At 43.4% G+C, this 14,924-nt stretch overlaps 1 protein-coding gene and 1 pseudogene across 1 annotated transcript; both read left to right on the top strand.

Annotated features, from left to right (window-relative positions):
* Positions 1-1,436: 1,436 nt before the first annotated feature.
* Positions 1,437-13,416, top strand: LOC139391202 (V-type proton ATPase 116 kDa subunit a 3-like). The gene is made up of 20 exons (XM_071138816.1): positions 1,437-1,793; positions 7,405-7,539; positions 7,737-7,815; positions 7,979-8,223; positions 8,334-8,398; positions 8,560-8,686; positions 8,782-8,861; positions 8,982-9,075; positions 9,235-9,447; positions 9,621-9,771; positions 9,904-10,043; positions 10,139-10,296; positions 10,408-10,498; positions 10,593-10,711; positions 10,973-11,186; positions 11,419-11,529; positions 11,648-11,734; positions 11,883-12,003; positions 12,127-12,298; positions 12,438-13,416. Exons 2-20 carry the CDS (start codon positions 7,423-7,425, stop codon positions 12,529-12,531), a joined length of 2,478 nt encoding a protein of 825 aa, XP_070994917.1. The 5' UTR covers positions 1,437-1,793; positions 7,405-7,422; the 3' UTR covers positions 12,532-13,416.
* A 369-nt stretch (positions 13,417-13,785) lies between these two features.
* LOC139390889 (large ribosomal subunit protein uL18m-like) lies at positions 13,786-14,848 on the top strand (annotated as a pseudogene).
* The last annotated feature ends 76 nt before the right edge of the window (positions 14,849-14,924 follow it).

Below are 14,924 nucleotides of genomic sequence, written 5' to 3'. Positions count from 1 at the left end.
CTTCCAGGATACCCGGGCCAAGTCATTTAGAAAGGCCTGATCGCTGAAGTTTTTTAGGGAGCGTTTGACAGTGATGAGGGATGGTCGTTTGACCGTAGACCCATTACGGATGCAGGCAATGAGGCAGTGATCACTGAGATCTTGGTTGAAGACAGCAGAGGTGTATTTGGAGGGCAAGTTGGTTAGGATGATATCTATGAGGGTGCCCGTGTTTACGGATTTAGGGTTGTACCTGTTATGTTCATTGATAATTTGTGTGAGATTGAGGGCATCAAGTTTAGATTGTAGGATGGCTGGGGTGTTAACCATGTCCCAGTTTAGGTCACCTAGCAGCATGAGCTCTGAAGATAGATGGTGGGCAATCAATTCACATATGGTGTTCAGGGCACAGCTGGGGGCAGAGGGTGGTCTATAGCAAGCGGCAACAGTGAGAGACTTGTTTATGGAAAGGTGAATTTTTAGAAGTAGAAGCTCGAATTGTTTGGGTACAGACCTGGATAGTAAGACAGAACTCTGCAGGCTATCTCTGCAGTAGATTGCAGCTCCGCCCCCTTTGGCAGTTCTAGCTTGTTGGAAAATGTTGTAGTTGGGATAGAAATTTCAGGGTTTTTGGTGGTCTTCCTATGCCAGGATTCAGACACAGCGAGGACATCGCTGTTGGCAGAGTGTGCTAAAGCAGTGAATAAAACAAACTTAGGGAGGAGGCTTCTAATGTTAACATGCATGAAACCAAGGCTTTTATGGTTACAGAAGTCAACAAATGAGAGCACCTGGGGAATGGGAGTGGAGCTAGGCACTGCAGGGACTGGATTAACATCTACATCACCAGAGGAGGAGTAGGATAAGGGTACGGCTAAAGGTTATAAGAACTGGTCTTCTAGTACGTTCGGAACCGAGAGTAAAAGGAACGGGTTTGAGGACGCGCTCTGAGGACGCGGCTAGGGATACAGTCTGGGCCAACAGCCTTGCGAGGGTTAACACACTTAAATGTCTTACTCTGGGAGGAGAGCCCAAATTCAGGCGGTTGAATACTTATCTAATCAAGATATATTAGTGTTTTATTTTTTATCACTTTTAAAAAATATATTTTTTTATTTTTTACAAATGTTCGTTTTGACAGAGGATTTTGTGCAGATTGTTGAAAAAAGGACAAATCCATGATAATCCCATTTTGTAACACAACAAAATTTGGAAAATGTCAAGTGGTGTGAATACTTTCTGAAGGCACTGAAATTTGGGCTGAGGTGATAGGGGAATAATATAGACGTTTTATACTATACTTGCATGCAGGGCAGAAAATCCTAAATGTTTTTACATTTATATTTGTCAACTGTCCACAGGCCTCTGACCTATCTTCCCCTATGCAAATAAAGTCTGGGGGGAAGGTTATTTGACACTCAAAATGTATCTACCGTCACGTGAGAACAAGTAACGTGACATAAAGCCACCGAATGGGAAGTGCTCTCAGTACTACCCAAATAATTTCACCAAAGACAGGGGGGGTTGTAATCATTTGTTAAGACCATAGCAAACGGAAAAAGTTAAGCAACGAAAACGTGAGTTTCTATTGGACACATTCTCATAGATCCCGCCCCATTTGATTCTGTTTAAGAAACGTTTTGCAACAGAATTGGCGAAATGAATACGCTCCAGTACGGTATGTTTAGGAACTTTGTGACTTCCCGGTGAAAATTAGTTCGACGCTGTTTGTTCTGGTCTGTCGCCTTGAGCCAACTCTCACAAGCGGCCAACACAAAAGTTTTCGATTGAGCTGGACAGATTGAAGGAAACAGGTAAAATCGTATATTTCCTACCTGCTTTCACAAAGGATAGATTCGTGTGTGGTTGGTCAACATATTTTTCTATCTACAAAGTTGGACATTCTGTAGTTTAGTGGGCTATTTGAGTTGCTGACATTGGAAATATCTAGCCTTATATGTTAATTGAGTTTTATATTGTTTCTGTGGTAACTTGCATGGAAACGTTGTGGCAAAACGGGATCGGCTTTTTTAGTTTTTGACAGACAAGAGACGGGTGGGCAACGTTTGCCAACTTGGACAGATAAGATACAGTGTTGCAAACAACAATGTCTCGTGATTACATATGCAACTCTCCCAGCGAAATTAATACATTTTAATTTGATTGACGCTGGACGAATTTGCGGCTTTTTGATTTTGTGAGCCTTTTCTGGCAAAGCGAAACCAAACCTATCACCGTTCTAACATTTTGTTTTTCACCTTTATTTAACCAGGTAGGCTAGTTGAGAACAAGTTCTCATTTGCAACTGCCACCTGGCCAAGATAAAGCAAAGCAATTCGACACATGCAACAACAGTTACACATGGAATAAACAAAACATAGTCAATAATACAGTAGAACAAAAGAAAACAAAAAGTCTATATACAGTGAGTGCAAATGAGGTAAGATAAGGGAGTTAAGGCAATAAATAGGCCATTGTGGCGAAGTAATTACAATACTGGAATGGTAGATGTGCAGAAGCTGAATGTGCAAGTAGAGATACTGGGGTGCAAAGTAGCAAGATAAATAAATAAATACTATATGAGGTAGGTAGATAGATGGGCTATGTGCAGTGATCTGTGAGCTGCTCTGACAGCTGGTGCTTAAAGCTAGTGAGGGAGATATGAGTCTCCAGCTTTAGAGATTTTTGCAGTTCGTTCCAGTCATTGGCAGCAGAGAACTGGAAGGAAAGATGACCAAAGGAGGAATTGGCTTTGTGGGTGACCAGTGAGATATACCTGCTGGAGCGCGTGCTACCAGTGGGTGCTGCTATGGTGACCAGTGAGCTGAGATAAGGTGGGGCTTTACCTAGCAGAGACTTGTAGATAACCTGTAGCCAGTGGGTTTGGCGAAGCGAGGGCCAACCAACAAGAGCGTACAGGTCGCAATGGTGGGTTGTGTATTTGGTGACAAAACGGATGGCACTGTGATAGACTGCATCCAGATTGTTGAGTAGAGTGTTGGAGGCTATTTTTATAGATGACATCACTGAAGTCGAAGATCGGTAGGATGGTCAGTTTTACGAGGGCATGTTTGGCAGCATGAGTGAAGGATGCTTTGTTGCGATTATAGGAAGCCAATTCTAGATTTAACTTTGGATTGGAGATGTTTGATGTGAGTCTGGAAGGAGAGTTTCCAGTCTAACCAGACACCTAGGTAGTTGTCCACGTTTTCTAAGTCGGAGCCGTCCAGAGTAGTGATGCTGGTCAGGCGAGCAGGTGCGGGCAATGATCAGTTGAATAGCATGCATTTAGTTTCCCCTGCGTTTAAGTGCAGTTGGAGGCCATTGAAGCTTCTATTCATCTACTATCTATTTAGTCATCTATTAATAGCTAGTAGTTTGTCTATCAATGTTAAGATAGTTATTTTTATAAATACATTTCATGCAATTATATGACTAGAGGCATTAGCAGAATCTTTTTTTAATCTGACGAATTATAGGGATGCTGAACCTGACAAATGGATCAATATAAACATACAATACGACAAGGGAAGACAAATGGATCAATATAAACATACAATACGACAAGGGAAGACAAATGGATCAATATAAACATACAATACGACAAGGGAAGACAAATGGATCAATATAAACATACAATACGACAAGGGAAGACAAATGGATCAATATAAACATACAATACGACAAGGGAAGACAAATGGAATATTTCATCCATCTAAACTGGAGGAGGAAGTTGTCCAAAAACAAACTTTTAAGTGGTACTGACCCAACAATGATAAAGAGTGGTTGGGGAAGTTGTCCAAAAACAAACTTTTAAGTGGTACTGACCCAACAATGATAAAGAGTGGTTGGGGAAGTTGTCCAAAAACAAACTTTTAAGTGGTACTGACCCAACAATGATAAAGAGTGGTTGGGGAAGTTGTCCAAAAACAAACTTTTAAGTGGTACTGACCCAACAATGATAAAGAGTGGTTGGGGAAATTGCTGATGCTCTCTGTTGGTGCCAATAAAATAGACTATACTGTTGTTCGCTCGGTTAAATTGAGAATTTTTACATCTAAAATACAGAATATTCTTTTCATTTTCTTCTCTTTACAGCAATAACCATTTGCATATTGCGATATGCCTGGCTGGTCCTCTACTGTTGACTGAACGCAACTCAACAATCATGTATTTGGTCTTTGCTGCGTGCGTTGCCTTTCCTTACGACTTTCAGCAATGCGATTTTAAAACAATCCATAACTTATTTTCTTTAAGGAAGCTGATGATCCACTGTGGCCAAATAATGCTTTAGTAGCCTATTTTGAATGGTTTTATAGGAAAAGGCTCATTTGAATAAATCATTTTGGAGATTATTTATCTTTGTATTGAATTGTTGTGTCAGTGTATTTTCTTATCGGGAATATCATGGATCGTAGCCTGTATATCACGTTGTGCAATCAGTGTTTTCATGAGACAAGTGCACGGGTCTCTTCCCTCTGTCCTATCAAGGGACACAGACCCTGTCATCTGATTTAGACTCCTCACACCAGTTTGTTGTGCCACAGTGAACACAAATTATTTTAGAAATGTCCAATCTTTTAAACACTCTCACATATGAAGACCTAAAACTCATCTGTATTGACAATCAGATGTGTGCTTTAATGGATATTAACAATGATTCTGGGGGTTCTTAATGAGTAGCTATTAATCCTGGACTCAATTGGAACCCTGTTGGTATTTACAGCGTTGAAATGGCAGATGATAAGTAGGAGTGACACACAGACTATTTTTATTACCATTCTTTCTTCATGGTCATATTGTATTTTACAGACCTGCCCACTAGCAGTCAAATCCTTGTTTCCTCCGTCCTTGTTTCCTCCATCCCTCGCCTCTTTCAAAGCACATCGGAGGAGAAGGAGGCCCGAGGGGAGGAACCTTCAATCCTCGCACCCAATGTGCTTTGAGATGGTGAGGAATGAAGGAAACAAGGAAAGAGGATTTGACGGCTAGTAAAGTTTTTAGTCAGTACATTCCTGCATGTACAGTTGAAGTCGGAAATATGCATACACTTAGGTTGGAGTCATTAAAACTCGTTTTTCTTAACAAACTATAGTTTTGGCAAGTCGGTTAGGACATCTACTGTGTGCATGACACAAGTAATTTTTCCAACAATTGTTTACAGATTATTTCACTTATAATTCACTGTATTACAATTCCAGTGGGTCAGAAGTTTACATACACTAAGTTGACTGTGCCTTTTAACAGCTTGGAAAATTCCAGAAAAGGATGTCATGGCTTTAGTAGCTTCTGATAGGCTAATTGACATAATTTGAGTCAATTGGAGGTGTACCTGTGGATGTATTTCAAGGCCTACCTTCAAACTCAGTGCCTCTTTGCTTGACATCATGAGAAAATCAAAAAGAAATCAGCCAAGACCTCAGGAAAAAAAATTGTAGACCTCCACAAGTCTGGTTCATCCTTGGGAGCAATTTCCAAACGCCTGAAGGTACCACGTTCGTCTATACAAACAATAGTACGCAAGTATAAACAACATGGGAACACGCAGCCGTCATACCGCTCAGGAAGGAGACACATTCTGTCTCCTAGAGATGAATGCACTTTGGTGTGAAAAGTGCAAATCCATCCCAGAACAACAGCAAAGGACCTCGTGAAGATGCTGGAGGAAACGGGGTCAAAAGTATCTATATCCACAGTAAAATGAGTCCTATATCGACACAACCTGAAAGGCAAGGAAGAAGCCATTGCTCCAAAACTGCCATAAAAAAGCCAGACTACGGTTTGCAACTGCACATGGGGACAAAGATCATACTTTTTGGAGAAATGTCCTCTGGTCTGATGAAACAAAAATAGAACTGTTTGGCCATAATGACCATCGTTATGTTTGGAGGAAAAAAGGGGAGGCTTGCAAGCCAAAGAACACCTTCAACCGTGAAGCTCAGGGTGGCAGCATCATGTTGTGGGGGTGCTTTGCTGCAGGAGGGACTAGTGCACTTCACAAAAGAGATGGCATCATGAGGTAGGACAATTATGTGGATAGCAACATCTTAAGACATCAGTCAGGAAGTTAAAGCTTGGTCGCAAATAGGTCTTCCAAATGGACAATGACCCCAAGCATACTTCCAAAGTTGTGGCAAAATGGACAACAACGTCAAGGTATTGGAGTGGCCATCACAAAGCCCTGACCTCAATCCTATATAAAATTAGTGGGCAGAACTGAAAAAGCATGTGCGAGCAAGGAGGCATACAAACCTGACTCAGTTACACCAGCTCTGTCAGGAGGAATGGGCCAAAATTCACAACTTATTGTGGGAAGCTTGTGGAAGGCTACCCAAAACGTTTGACCCAAGTCAATCAATTTAAAGGCAATGCTACCAAATACTAATTGAGTGTATGCAAACTTCTGCCCCACTGGGAATTTGATGAAAGAAATAAAAGCTGAAATAAATCATTTTCTCTACTATTATTCTGACATTTCACATTCTTAAAATAAAGTGGGGATCCCAACTGACCGAAGACCGGGAATTTTTACTAGGATTAAATGTCAGGAATTGTGAAACTGAGTATAAATGTATTTGGCTAAGGTGTATGTAAACTTTCGACTTTAACTGTACATATCAACCACAATTACCTTGTACCCCTGCACATCGACTCTGTACTGGTACCCTGTGAAATGAAGACAGAGGAAGCAAGGATTTGACTGCTGGTTGGTGGGTAAAATGCAATGTAACCTTAAACAAAGCGTAGTGATACAAAAGTATGAATTAAATTGTTGTGACTATCTTTAATAGAAATTGAGAAATATACCTATCAGGATTGATAGATGTATTAATAGATTACTTTAGATTTAATAAAATTAGGTTACGGGTGAACTGCTATTTTGAAGGAACAGGAAGTGTTTGTTTGCATTTGGCTAGTGACAGACATTCCACATTTAACCCAACCCACTTGTGAAATTCTAAATATCAAGTGTTTACATGCCAAAAACTGGAACAAACATTTTTTTAAAATAAATAATCAATTGGCCAAAATGTACACGGATTATCTTGGTTCAGTCTCTCCCCAGTCTAAATGTCGATATGGTTTAACCTATTTTAGTGACCCACATCAAGTGTGGTGTATTGACGCCTTTGCACTGACTTGTGGTCAGAATTTAATTCGTTGTGAAGTGTAGCTTGAGTGGAAATTCCACTGTCGCAATTCATGTGACTTTTTCAGTTAGTCATAGGGGGAAGAATGCACTTTGTCTTTCCCTTATCTGCAACTGTCAGCGGTCACCTGATTTTTGAAGCAACCGCCATACACTAATACCATTTCTCTCTCACCTCATCCTTCACTACTTTTATCTATTCACTGCTTCTATCTCCTTTTCATCTCCCTGTCTCTTTACCTTCTTACTCTCCCCCCTTTTCCCTCTCCCTCTAGGCCTATCTCTAGGTGGCGATGGGTTCTATGTTCCGCAGTGAGGAGGTGTGCCTGGTGCAGCTCTTCCTCCAGTCTGGTTCAGCCTACAACTGTGTCAGTGAACTGGGAGAACTGGGCCTGGTTGAGTTCAGAGATGTGAGTTCTGTTCTCACAAGACAAACGAGGTCAAGGATCTTCACTAAGAATGACTGTCTCAGAAACTGTAACTAATGTCTCTACCATCTTGCTGTTAAGTTTGAAATTAGCGACATTAGCTGACGTGAAGTGAAGCCTCGTGTGAGTAACTTATGAGTAACTAACTGTCTGTTGTACTCTTCCCTCTGGTGAATCAGTTGAACCCCAACGTCAACTCCTTCCAGAGGAAGTTTGTGGGGGAGGTGAGACGATGTGAGGAACTGGAGAAAACCTTCTGTAAGTATCTAGATCCCTCACTATCGGCTCCTAAAACAAGGCCTCCCAATAAAGCTATCCTAATACAAGAAAATGATGTTTGACACTTGTCTCCTATGCATTTGACTTTCTCTCCTTACATCTTTCCCTCCATCTCTCTCTTTTCATCCTTCTCTCCACTCAGCGTTCCTGGAGCAGGAGATCAATCGGTCTCTGTGGCCCCCCCTCCATGGCCCCCTCCCTTCCCCCTGCCCGACACCCTCAGCCCCCCAGCCCAGAGACCTACTCACCATTGAGGAAGAGAGTGAGAGGCTGGCCAGGGAGCTCAAAGAGGTGTCCAGGAACAGAGACAGTCTCAGAGCCCAGATGACCCAGCTCAGCCAATACAAAGGGGTTCTCACCCAGACCCACTCCCTCACCTCCTCACAGGTCAGAACTACACCACCCAGACCCACCCCCTTATAACTACAACTACTGTTTGGATGTATTAAAGTGGAGCACTACAATCTCATGACTATTTTTATTGTTCCCTCTCACAGGGTCCACCGCCTCCACTGGAAACAGTAGGCATATTGGAGCCTAACCGACAGGATGTCCACCTCAGGTAAACCTCATTGGTCAAAGCGATTGCCAGTGTCTTTCCACTTATTTTTTTTTACATTGGCTCTGGACAATGACTGATTTCAATATTCCAATTGGTCAACATACTCTTTATGCCAACTTACCTTGTTTTTTTTATTTCTCCCATCCCTCTCTCGTTTGCAGTTTTGTGGCCGGTGTGGTCCACCCCTGGAAAGTCCCTTCGTTCGAGCGATTGCTATGGCGAGCGTGCCGTGGTTACATCATCGTGGACTTCAGAGAGATGGAGGAGCAACTAGAGAATCCTGTCACGGTGAGGCGAGGAAGAAAGGAAGAGGAGCTCTATAGTAAAAGTAGAGTAGCAAGTAAGATGGTCAGTGAGTCAACGCTTCTAATATGTGATGGCAGGGGGAGATGCAGTGGACGGTGTTCCTCATATCCTACTGGGGAGATCAGATCGGACAGAAGGTCAAGAAGATCTGTGATTGGTGAGTAAACCTGTCCACTTCTCCTTCGTTGTGATATTTGACACATTGCAGTGGTTCATGTTTATGCTTGTTTAATGACCCATGTCTTTCTTGCACCTCCTCAATAACTTTCATTCCCAGCTTCCACACACAGACATTTGTGTACCCCGACAGCCCCACGGAGAGAGAGGAGATTCTCCAGGGATTGCAGGGCAGAATTGAAGACATGAAATCTGTAAGGCAGACTACCACTGTATAAAATGCATTAATCTTCATCTGTGTGGCTGTATCTCCAACTTCGATAAGAATCACATTGGGAACAGCAAACAGTGAGCGAACATTTACTTTTAAAGTTGCCTCTCTAATCCATCCCTTGTCCTCCCTCCCACCCCAGGTCCTGTCCCAGACAGAGCACTACCTTCAGCAGCTGTTGGTGCGTGCTGTAGCTGTGCTGCCCCAGTGGAAGGTGCGGGTCCAGAAGTCTAAGGCTGTCCAGGCTGTGCTGAACCTCTGCAGCCCCTCCGTCACCGACAAGTGTCTGATTGCTGAAGCCTGGTGTCCCGTCAGCAAGCTGCCTGAACTACAGAGTGCCCTGAGAGAAGGAGGGGTGAGGGAGGGGAAAGAGAGAGAGGGAGAAGGGGAGATTGAGTATGCAAGGCAACAAGAGAGGGTTGTCTTTGGTCATGCTGTTTTAAACTGAGGAATGGATGTCATTTTCAACGTACCCCAAAAGTGTGACTTTAAGCCCCTTCATTTTCTCTCTGGCTCTCCCCCTATCAGAGGAAGAGTGGCAGTGGGATGGACTCGTTCTACAACCGCCTCCCATGCTCCACCCCTCCTCCCACCCTGTTCCCTACCAACTCCTTCACGGCCGGCTTTCAGAGCATCGTAGAGGCTTATGGAGTGGCCAGTTACCGTGAGGTTAACCCAGGTAACAATCAATACATGTATCACTTCAAACCGCCAACAGACCAACCCAGGGAAGAACCACCTCTAGTATATGTAAATGATCAGTAATATTATCTCTCGTTCTCTCGCTCAACCCTCTTCCCGTTCTCCATAGCCGTGTACACCATCATCACGTTCCCCTTCCTGTTTGCGGTGATGTTTGGGGACGTTGGTCACGGCCTGCTAATGTTCCTGGCTGCCCTCTGGATGGTCCTGGAGGAGAAGGACCCCAAACTCCGGAACAACACCAATGAGGTTGCGCACACACATGCGTCACACTCTTTCATACACAGTGACAATTCTACTGATTGAGAGGAACAGTCCTAATATAATGTCTCTGTGTGGTTTAGATCTGGCGGATGATGTTTGGAGGACGCTATCTGATCCTGTTGATGGGACTGTTCTCTGTCTACACTGGGGCCATCTACAACGAGTGTTTCAGCAGAGGACTCAGCCCCTTCAGCTCCGGCTGGCACGTACGACCCATGTTCGATAGCGGAGAGTGGAGGTAAGGACACATGCCGCATCACTCACACCTGCGTAACAGCTCCACAATCCTTTTTCTGATTGTCCGGTATGTTTTTAAAATATTTGAGTTCTGTATCTCTCTTTCGCTCAGTTCAACAACTCTTAAAGGGAACAACTTCCTGTCCCTGGACCCGAACATCACTGGGGTTTTTACAGGACCCTATCCTTTTGGTATCGACCCGGTATGGAAATCCACCACACTGCTCTCGCTCTCTCCTTCCTGTGATTGTTTCCATGACTCAGTTATAATGAGTAACTGTGCTGTGATGTCCTCAGATCTGGGGTCTGTCCAACAACCACCTGACATTCCTTAACTCCTACAAGATGAAGATGTCCGTCATCATCGGGGTGATCCACATGACCTTCGGAGTCTGTCTGTCCTTCTTCAACTACAAGTGAAGGAACATTGCGTTAGTTTGTGTGTGTGTGTGTATTGAAATGCAAGGGACTATTGCTGTAATCTACTAATTTTCTCACCGTCCCTCTCCTGCTATCCCTACTCTCTCTCTACTCAAATCAATACCTTTGCCTATGCATTCCTTTCCCTTAAACCTATGATTCCCTCTACCCACCCACCTCCTCTTTGGCTCTCTTTTCATCTCTTTCTCTCTACCCATCCTTCTCTCCCCCATCCCTCTTTCTCTCTCTCGCTCCAGACATTTCAACCAATTGAGCAGTGTATTCCTGGTACTGATCCCAGAGCTGTTCTTCATGCTGTGTCTGTTTGGTTACCTGGTCTTCATGGTCATCTTCAAGTGGCTGGCCTTTGACACGGCCCACTCTAACTTCACCCCCAGCATCCTCATCCACTTCATAGACATGTTCCTATTCACAGTGAACAAGGAAAACCCGCCCCTCTACAAAGGACAGGTGTGTGTGTGTTTTGTAGGGAAACCTCCCACTGTTTGGGACGATTACAGTATATGTATGGAAGGGCACACAACGGGCTCACTACAAGATACTTGTTTTAAAGTATGCTTAATGTTTGCTGAGTCCTTGAAAACATAATATTTCGGAAAACAATGGTATGGTAGCATGCTCACCCCTGAGTACAACCTGCCACTATGTGGTGATGTTCTAACTCCCGCTCTCTGCACTGTAGATGGTGGTGCAGAAGGTCCTGGTGATACTGGCGCTGTGTTCTGTTCCAGTCCTACTGCTGGGGAAACCCATCCATCAATACATCACACACAAGAGGAACCGCTGGCACATGGTGAGCAACTTGACTCTGGCTGAGCTTTTGCTAAGTGTATTGATTTTATTGTAAGTATCTAGCATCACTTTGTTTCTTCTGTATGTGAGTTGGTCTGGTGTGATTCTGTGTCCTCCAGGCAGGAGAGAGCCGCCCCCTGTTAGCCGAGAACAATTCCATCAACGCTCATCAGGGAGAGGTGGAGACCGGGAGTCACAGAGAGGAGGTGGAAAGGGGGCGTTATCACACTGTTACCTATGCTAGCTTTATTCCTGTGTTCGCAGAGGCTTAGCTAGTGACACTCAGTCAGCCAACTTTTCACCCCCCCCCTCCTTAAAAAAAAATAATAAATAGCACATTCTTTGTGTCTGTAGGAGTTTGATGCTGCTGATGTGTTCATGCACCAGGCCATCCACACCATAGAGTACTGTCTAGGCTGCATCTCCAACACGGCCTCTTACCTACGACTGTGGGCCCTGAGTCTTGCACATGCACGTGAGTCACACACACCCTCGTTCTCCACTGATCTGTAGTGACTCACCGCAAACTGACTCATATTTTTAAATAGTACTAACTCGCTGTAGCTCCTATTTCGTATGTTCCCCTCCGTCCCTCCAGAGCTGTCAGAGGTGCTCTGGGTGATGGTGATGCGTATCGCCCTAAACGGGCAGGGCTACGTGGGATCTGTGGTCCTGTTTGTAGTCTTTTCCTTCTTCGCTGTGCTGACAGTCTCCATCCTCCTGGTCATGGAGGGCCTGTCTGCCTTCCTGCATGCCTTACGTCTACACTGGTAAGAGATTGGGGGATGGAGGGAGATGGTTGGGGGGGGGAAAGACAGAATGAGTGAACGAGAGGAGTGTGTGAAGAAGATTGGAGTTAATATATTATGTGCAATATTGTCTGTTGATTTTTCTTTGTTTGTCTCCTAGGGTGGAGTTCCAGAATAAGTTCTACAGCGGAACAGGCTACAAGCTGAACCCTTTCGCCTTCTCTTCCCTAATCCACGCCTCGTCCTCTATGTGATCAATTTATTGATGGTTGTTAATTATTCAGTCACTTGCTCTGCACCGATCGCTCCCCCGCACATTTGAGAATGATTGCTCTCTTTTATTGAAAGCTTGGTGTTTGAAGAACTTGTTCAATGTCCAAGAATGCATTGAGGACTTTGCAATGTTATTGATTGTTTATGTGCCCATTTCAGCATGCATGTTGTGTGATCAGAATATCTATGTTGTTCCTTCTATGGACTGACCATGTGTTGCTTCCAGTAATGTACATTTAGATAATACATGTTTTTTATCATTCAAATTCTTTTAGTTTATCATTCTAAGCATGATTTGAAAACTGTTGTAATTTCTTCATAGTGTTTGTTTGAATAACTCAGGAAATGGTTGCTATTGACTTTCACACATGATGAAAGTGATCTCAAAGTCTAAAGATAAAGGACACCGGTTGTCTTAACACATCTGGTCTGAAAGAGAATCAAAGTAGACATGATGGTTGCTCTGCTTTTGTTATTGGTCATGTGAGGGACCCTTCATGGTACTCAACACCTCCAGTTTCTTATGTCCATTTGGACACGGTTAATGATTATGGAAAGGAAACTTCTCAACTATGTCATTCACATTATGTCTGATATGTGCAGAGAACCATCTGAATGAAGATCAATGTTTTTCCAAAGAAACTTGATTTGTGTGCCTTTGAGCCCATCTATTTTTTATGTTTGTAATCAGGCCTTATCTGTTCATTAGTCACTGAGACTGCTCATGGAACATATTCAAGCCTTTAGGAACAACTGTTAGTCTACCGCGTTCTCTGTATCCTGGTTCACATCATGATGTCTTTGTTTTTACCATCAGTGTGATAAACTCTGGCTGAAATAAAATTAAAGCTGTTTTTTTTCTTACAGTTCTTGTGTGGGTGTACGTTTTACTTCGTGACTTGGTATTCCTATTGTAGAAATGAGTCGAAGAGGCCATTTTCTAAATTATGGACATGAACTGATTATTGGTTTAATTTGACTTTATTGAATTCTCACTTCCATCTAAGTGAGTTGTGGTGTAAATGCGTGTGAAACGCAACAGTGCCTCACTGTGGCGAGAGGGGACACTGAACCGGATGGCAATGATGAAAAAGGAATTGGTCAATGTAAAGTGTAAAAGATGGCGGCACACATGTCAAGGCGAATGTTTATTGAATATTTTTATATTTTATGAGTCGCTACAGTGGATGATCAAGTATAGTCTGAACTTTAATCATATGACCACATACGGAACGATGTTGGGTGAATTAAGTCGAAATGTGCGGATATTAATTCAAATTCAAAGATGATAGTTGAGTAGTTCTGTAATCAACCATTATCTCAAATCGGGTAAGAAAATACTCCGTTGATGCCAAATGTGTTGTAAATCCTAATGTAATGAAAATACAATTTTGATTAGCATGTTCCTAAAGCTGCTCTATACTCCATGCTCTTATTTTAATCCCCCTCTTCTCTCTGCAGTCCGTTGTATGAGCCAGGCGGCGCCCCAACCCGAGCCCACTGTAGATAATGAAGCCAACGTTCCTGAACAGAAACCCGCGGAACCTGGAGCAGATGGCTTTAGCGTTGAAGGACAGGGGCTGGAGAACAACTTGGCCCTCTCAAAAGTTACCATAGGTGTGGCTACCTCTGTGCCCGTTCATACTTGGACAGATGTACTTTAATTCCTCTTGCCTTTTCCCCCCTCTTCTCTACATCGGTCTACCCCCCCCCCCAAATTTCCTTCAGGTTGGTGCTCCCAGCACCACGTGACAGCAGAGGTGTTTGCCAACAGTGATCCAGTCCCTGTGCTGTTGTGTTCCACCAAAGAGTGTGCCTTGAAGTGCAAGCTTGGTTCCACCCGTTATGTGGCAGCCAGCCAGGCTGTGGGCGAGGTGCTGGCACAGAGGTGTCTTTAGACTGGCATCATTAAGATGGTGTACAGACACAACCCCTGGCAGTACTGCTCTGATGCTGTAAATACAGGCATATGTTTGAGACAGTCCATGTTGCAGTAGTCCTGATGCAGTACATACAGAGGCAGTATCAAATGGTATAGGGATTTTGACCAAAGGACTGTCAAGTCATCCATGTGTGTATGTGACAACAGGCATTTGTTTGTTTGAGGTTGTGTTTAATATATCTCCTTAAATCACTTGTTTTCCCCTTCAGGTTCAGTCATTTCAGACAGCGATGAAAGAGGGAGGAGTTACTCAGTGAACCACAACAAAAAGTCATCGGGACCTGACTTTAGGGGCCAAAAGTTTCCATTAAACTAGTATTATGTAAATACCAAAATAACTAAAGGTTCTAAGTCAAGCCAACAAAATATCCCTTTTTTTCCTGTTTGTTGTATCGTGTTGACAAGTACACAGAAAACATTGTATAATTCAAT

The sequence above is a fragment of the Oncorhynchus clarkii genome, chromosome 31, assembly GCF_045791955.1.
Source record: "Oncorhynchus clarkii lewisi isolate Uvic-CL-2024 chromosome 31, UVic_Ocla_1.0, whole genome shotgun sequence".
NCBI lineage: Eukaryota > Metazoa > Chordata > Actinopteri > Salmoniformes > Salmonidae > Oncorhynchus > Oncorhynchus clarkii.
Note: the sequence above shows the minus strand (reverse complement) of the source record. Positions and strands in the feature narration are given on the sequence as shown.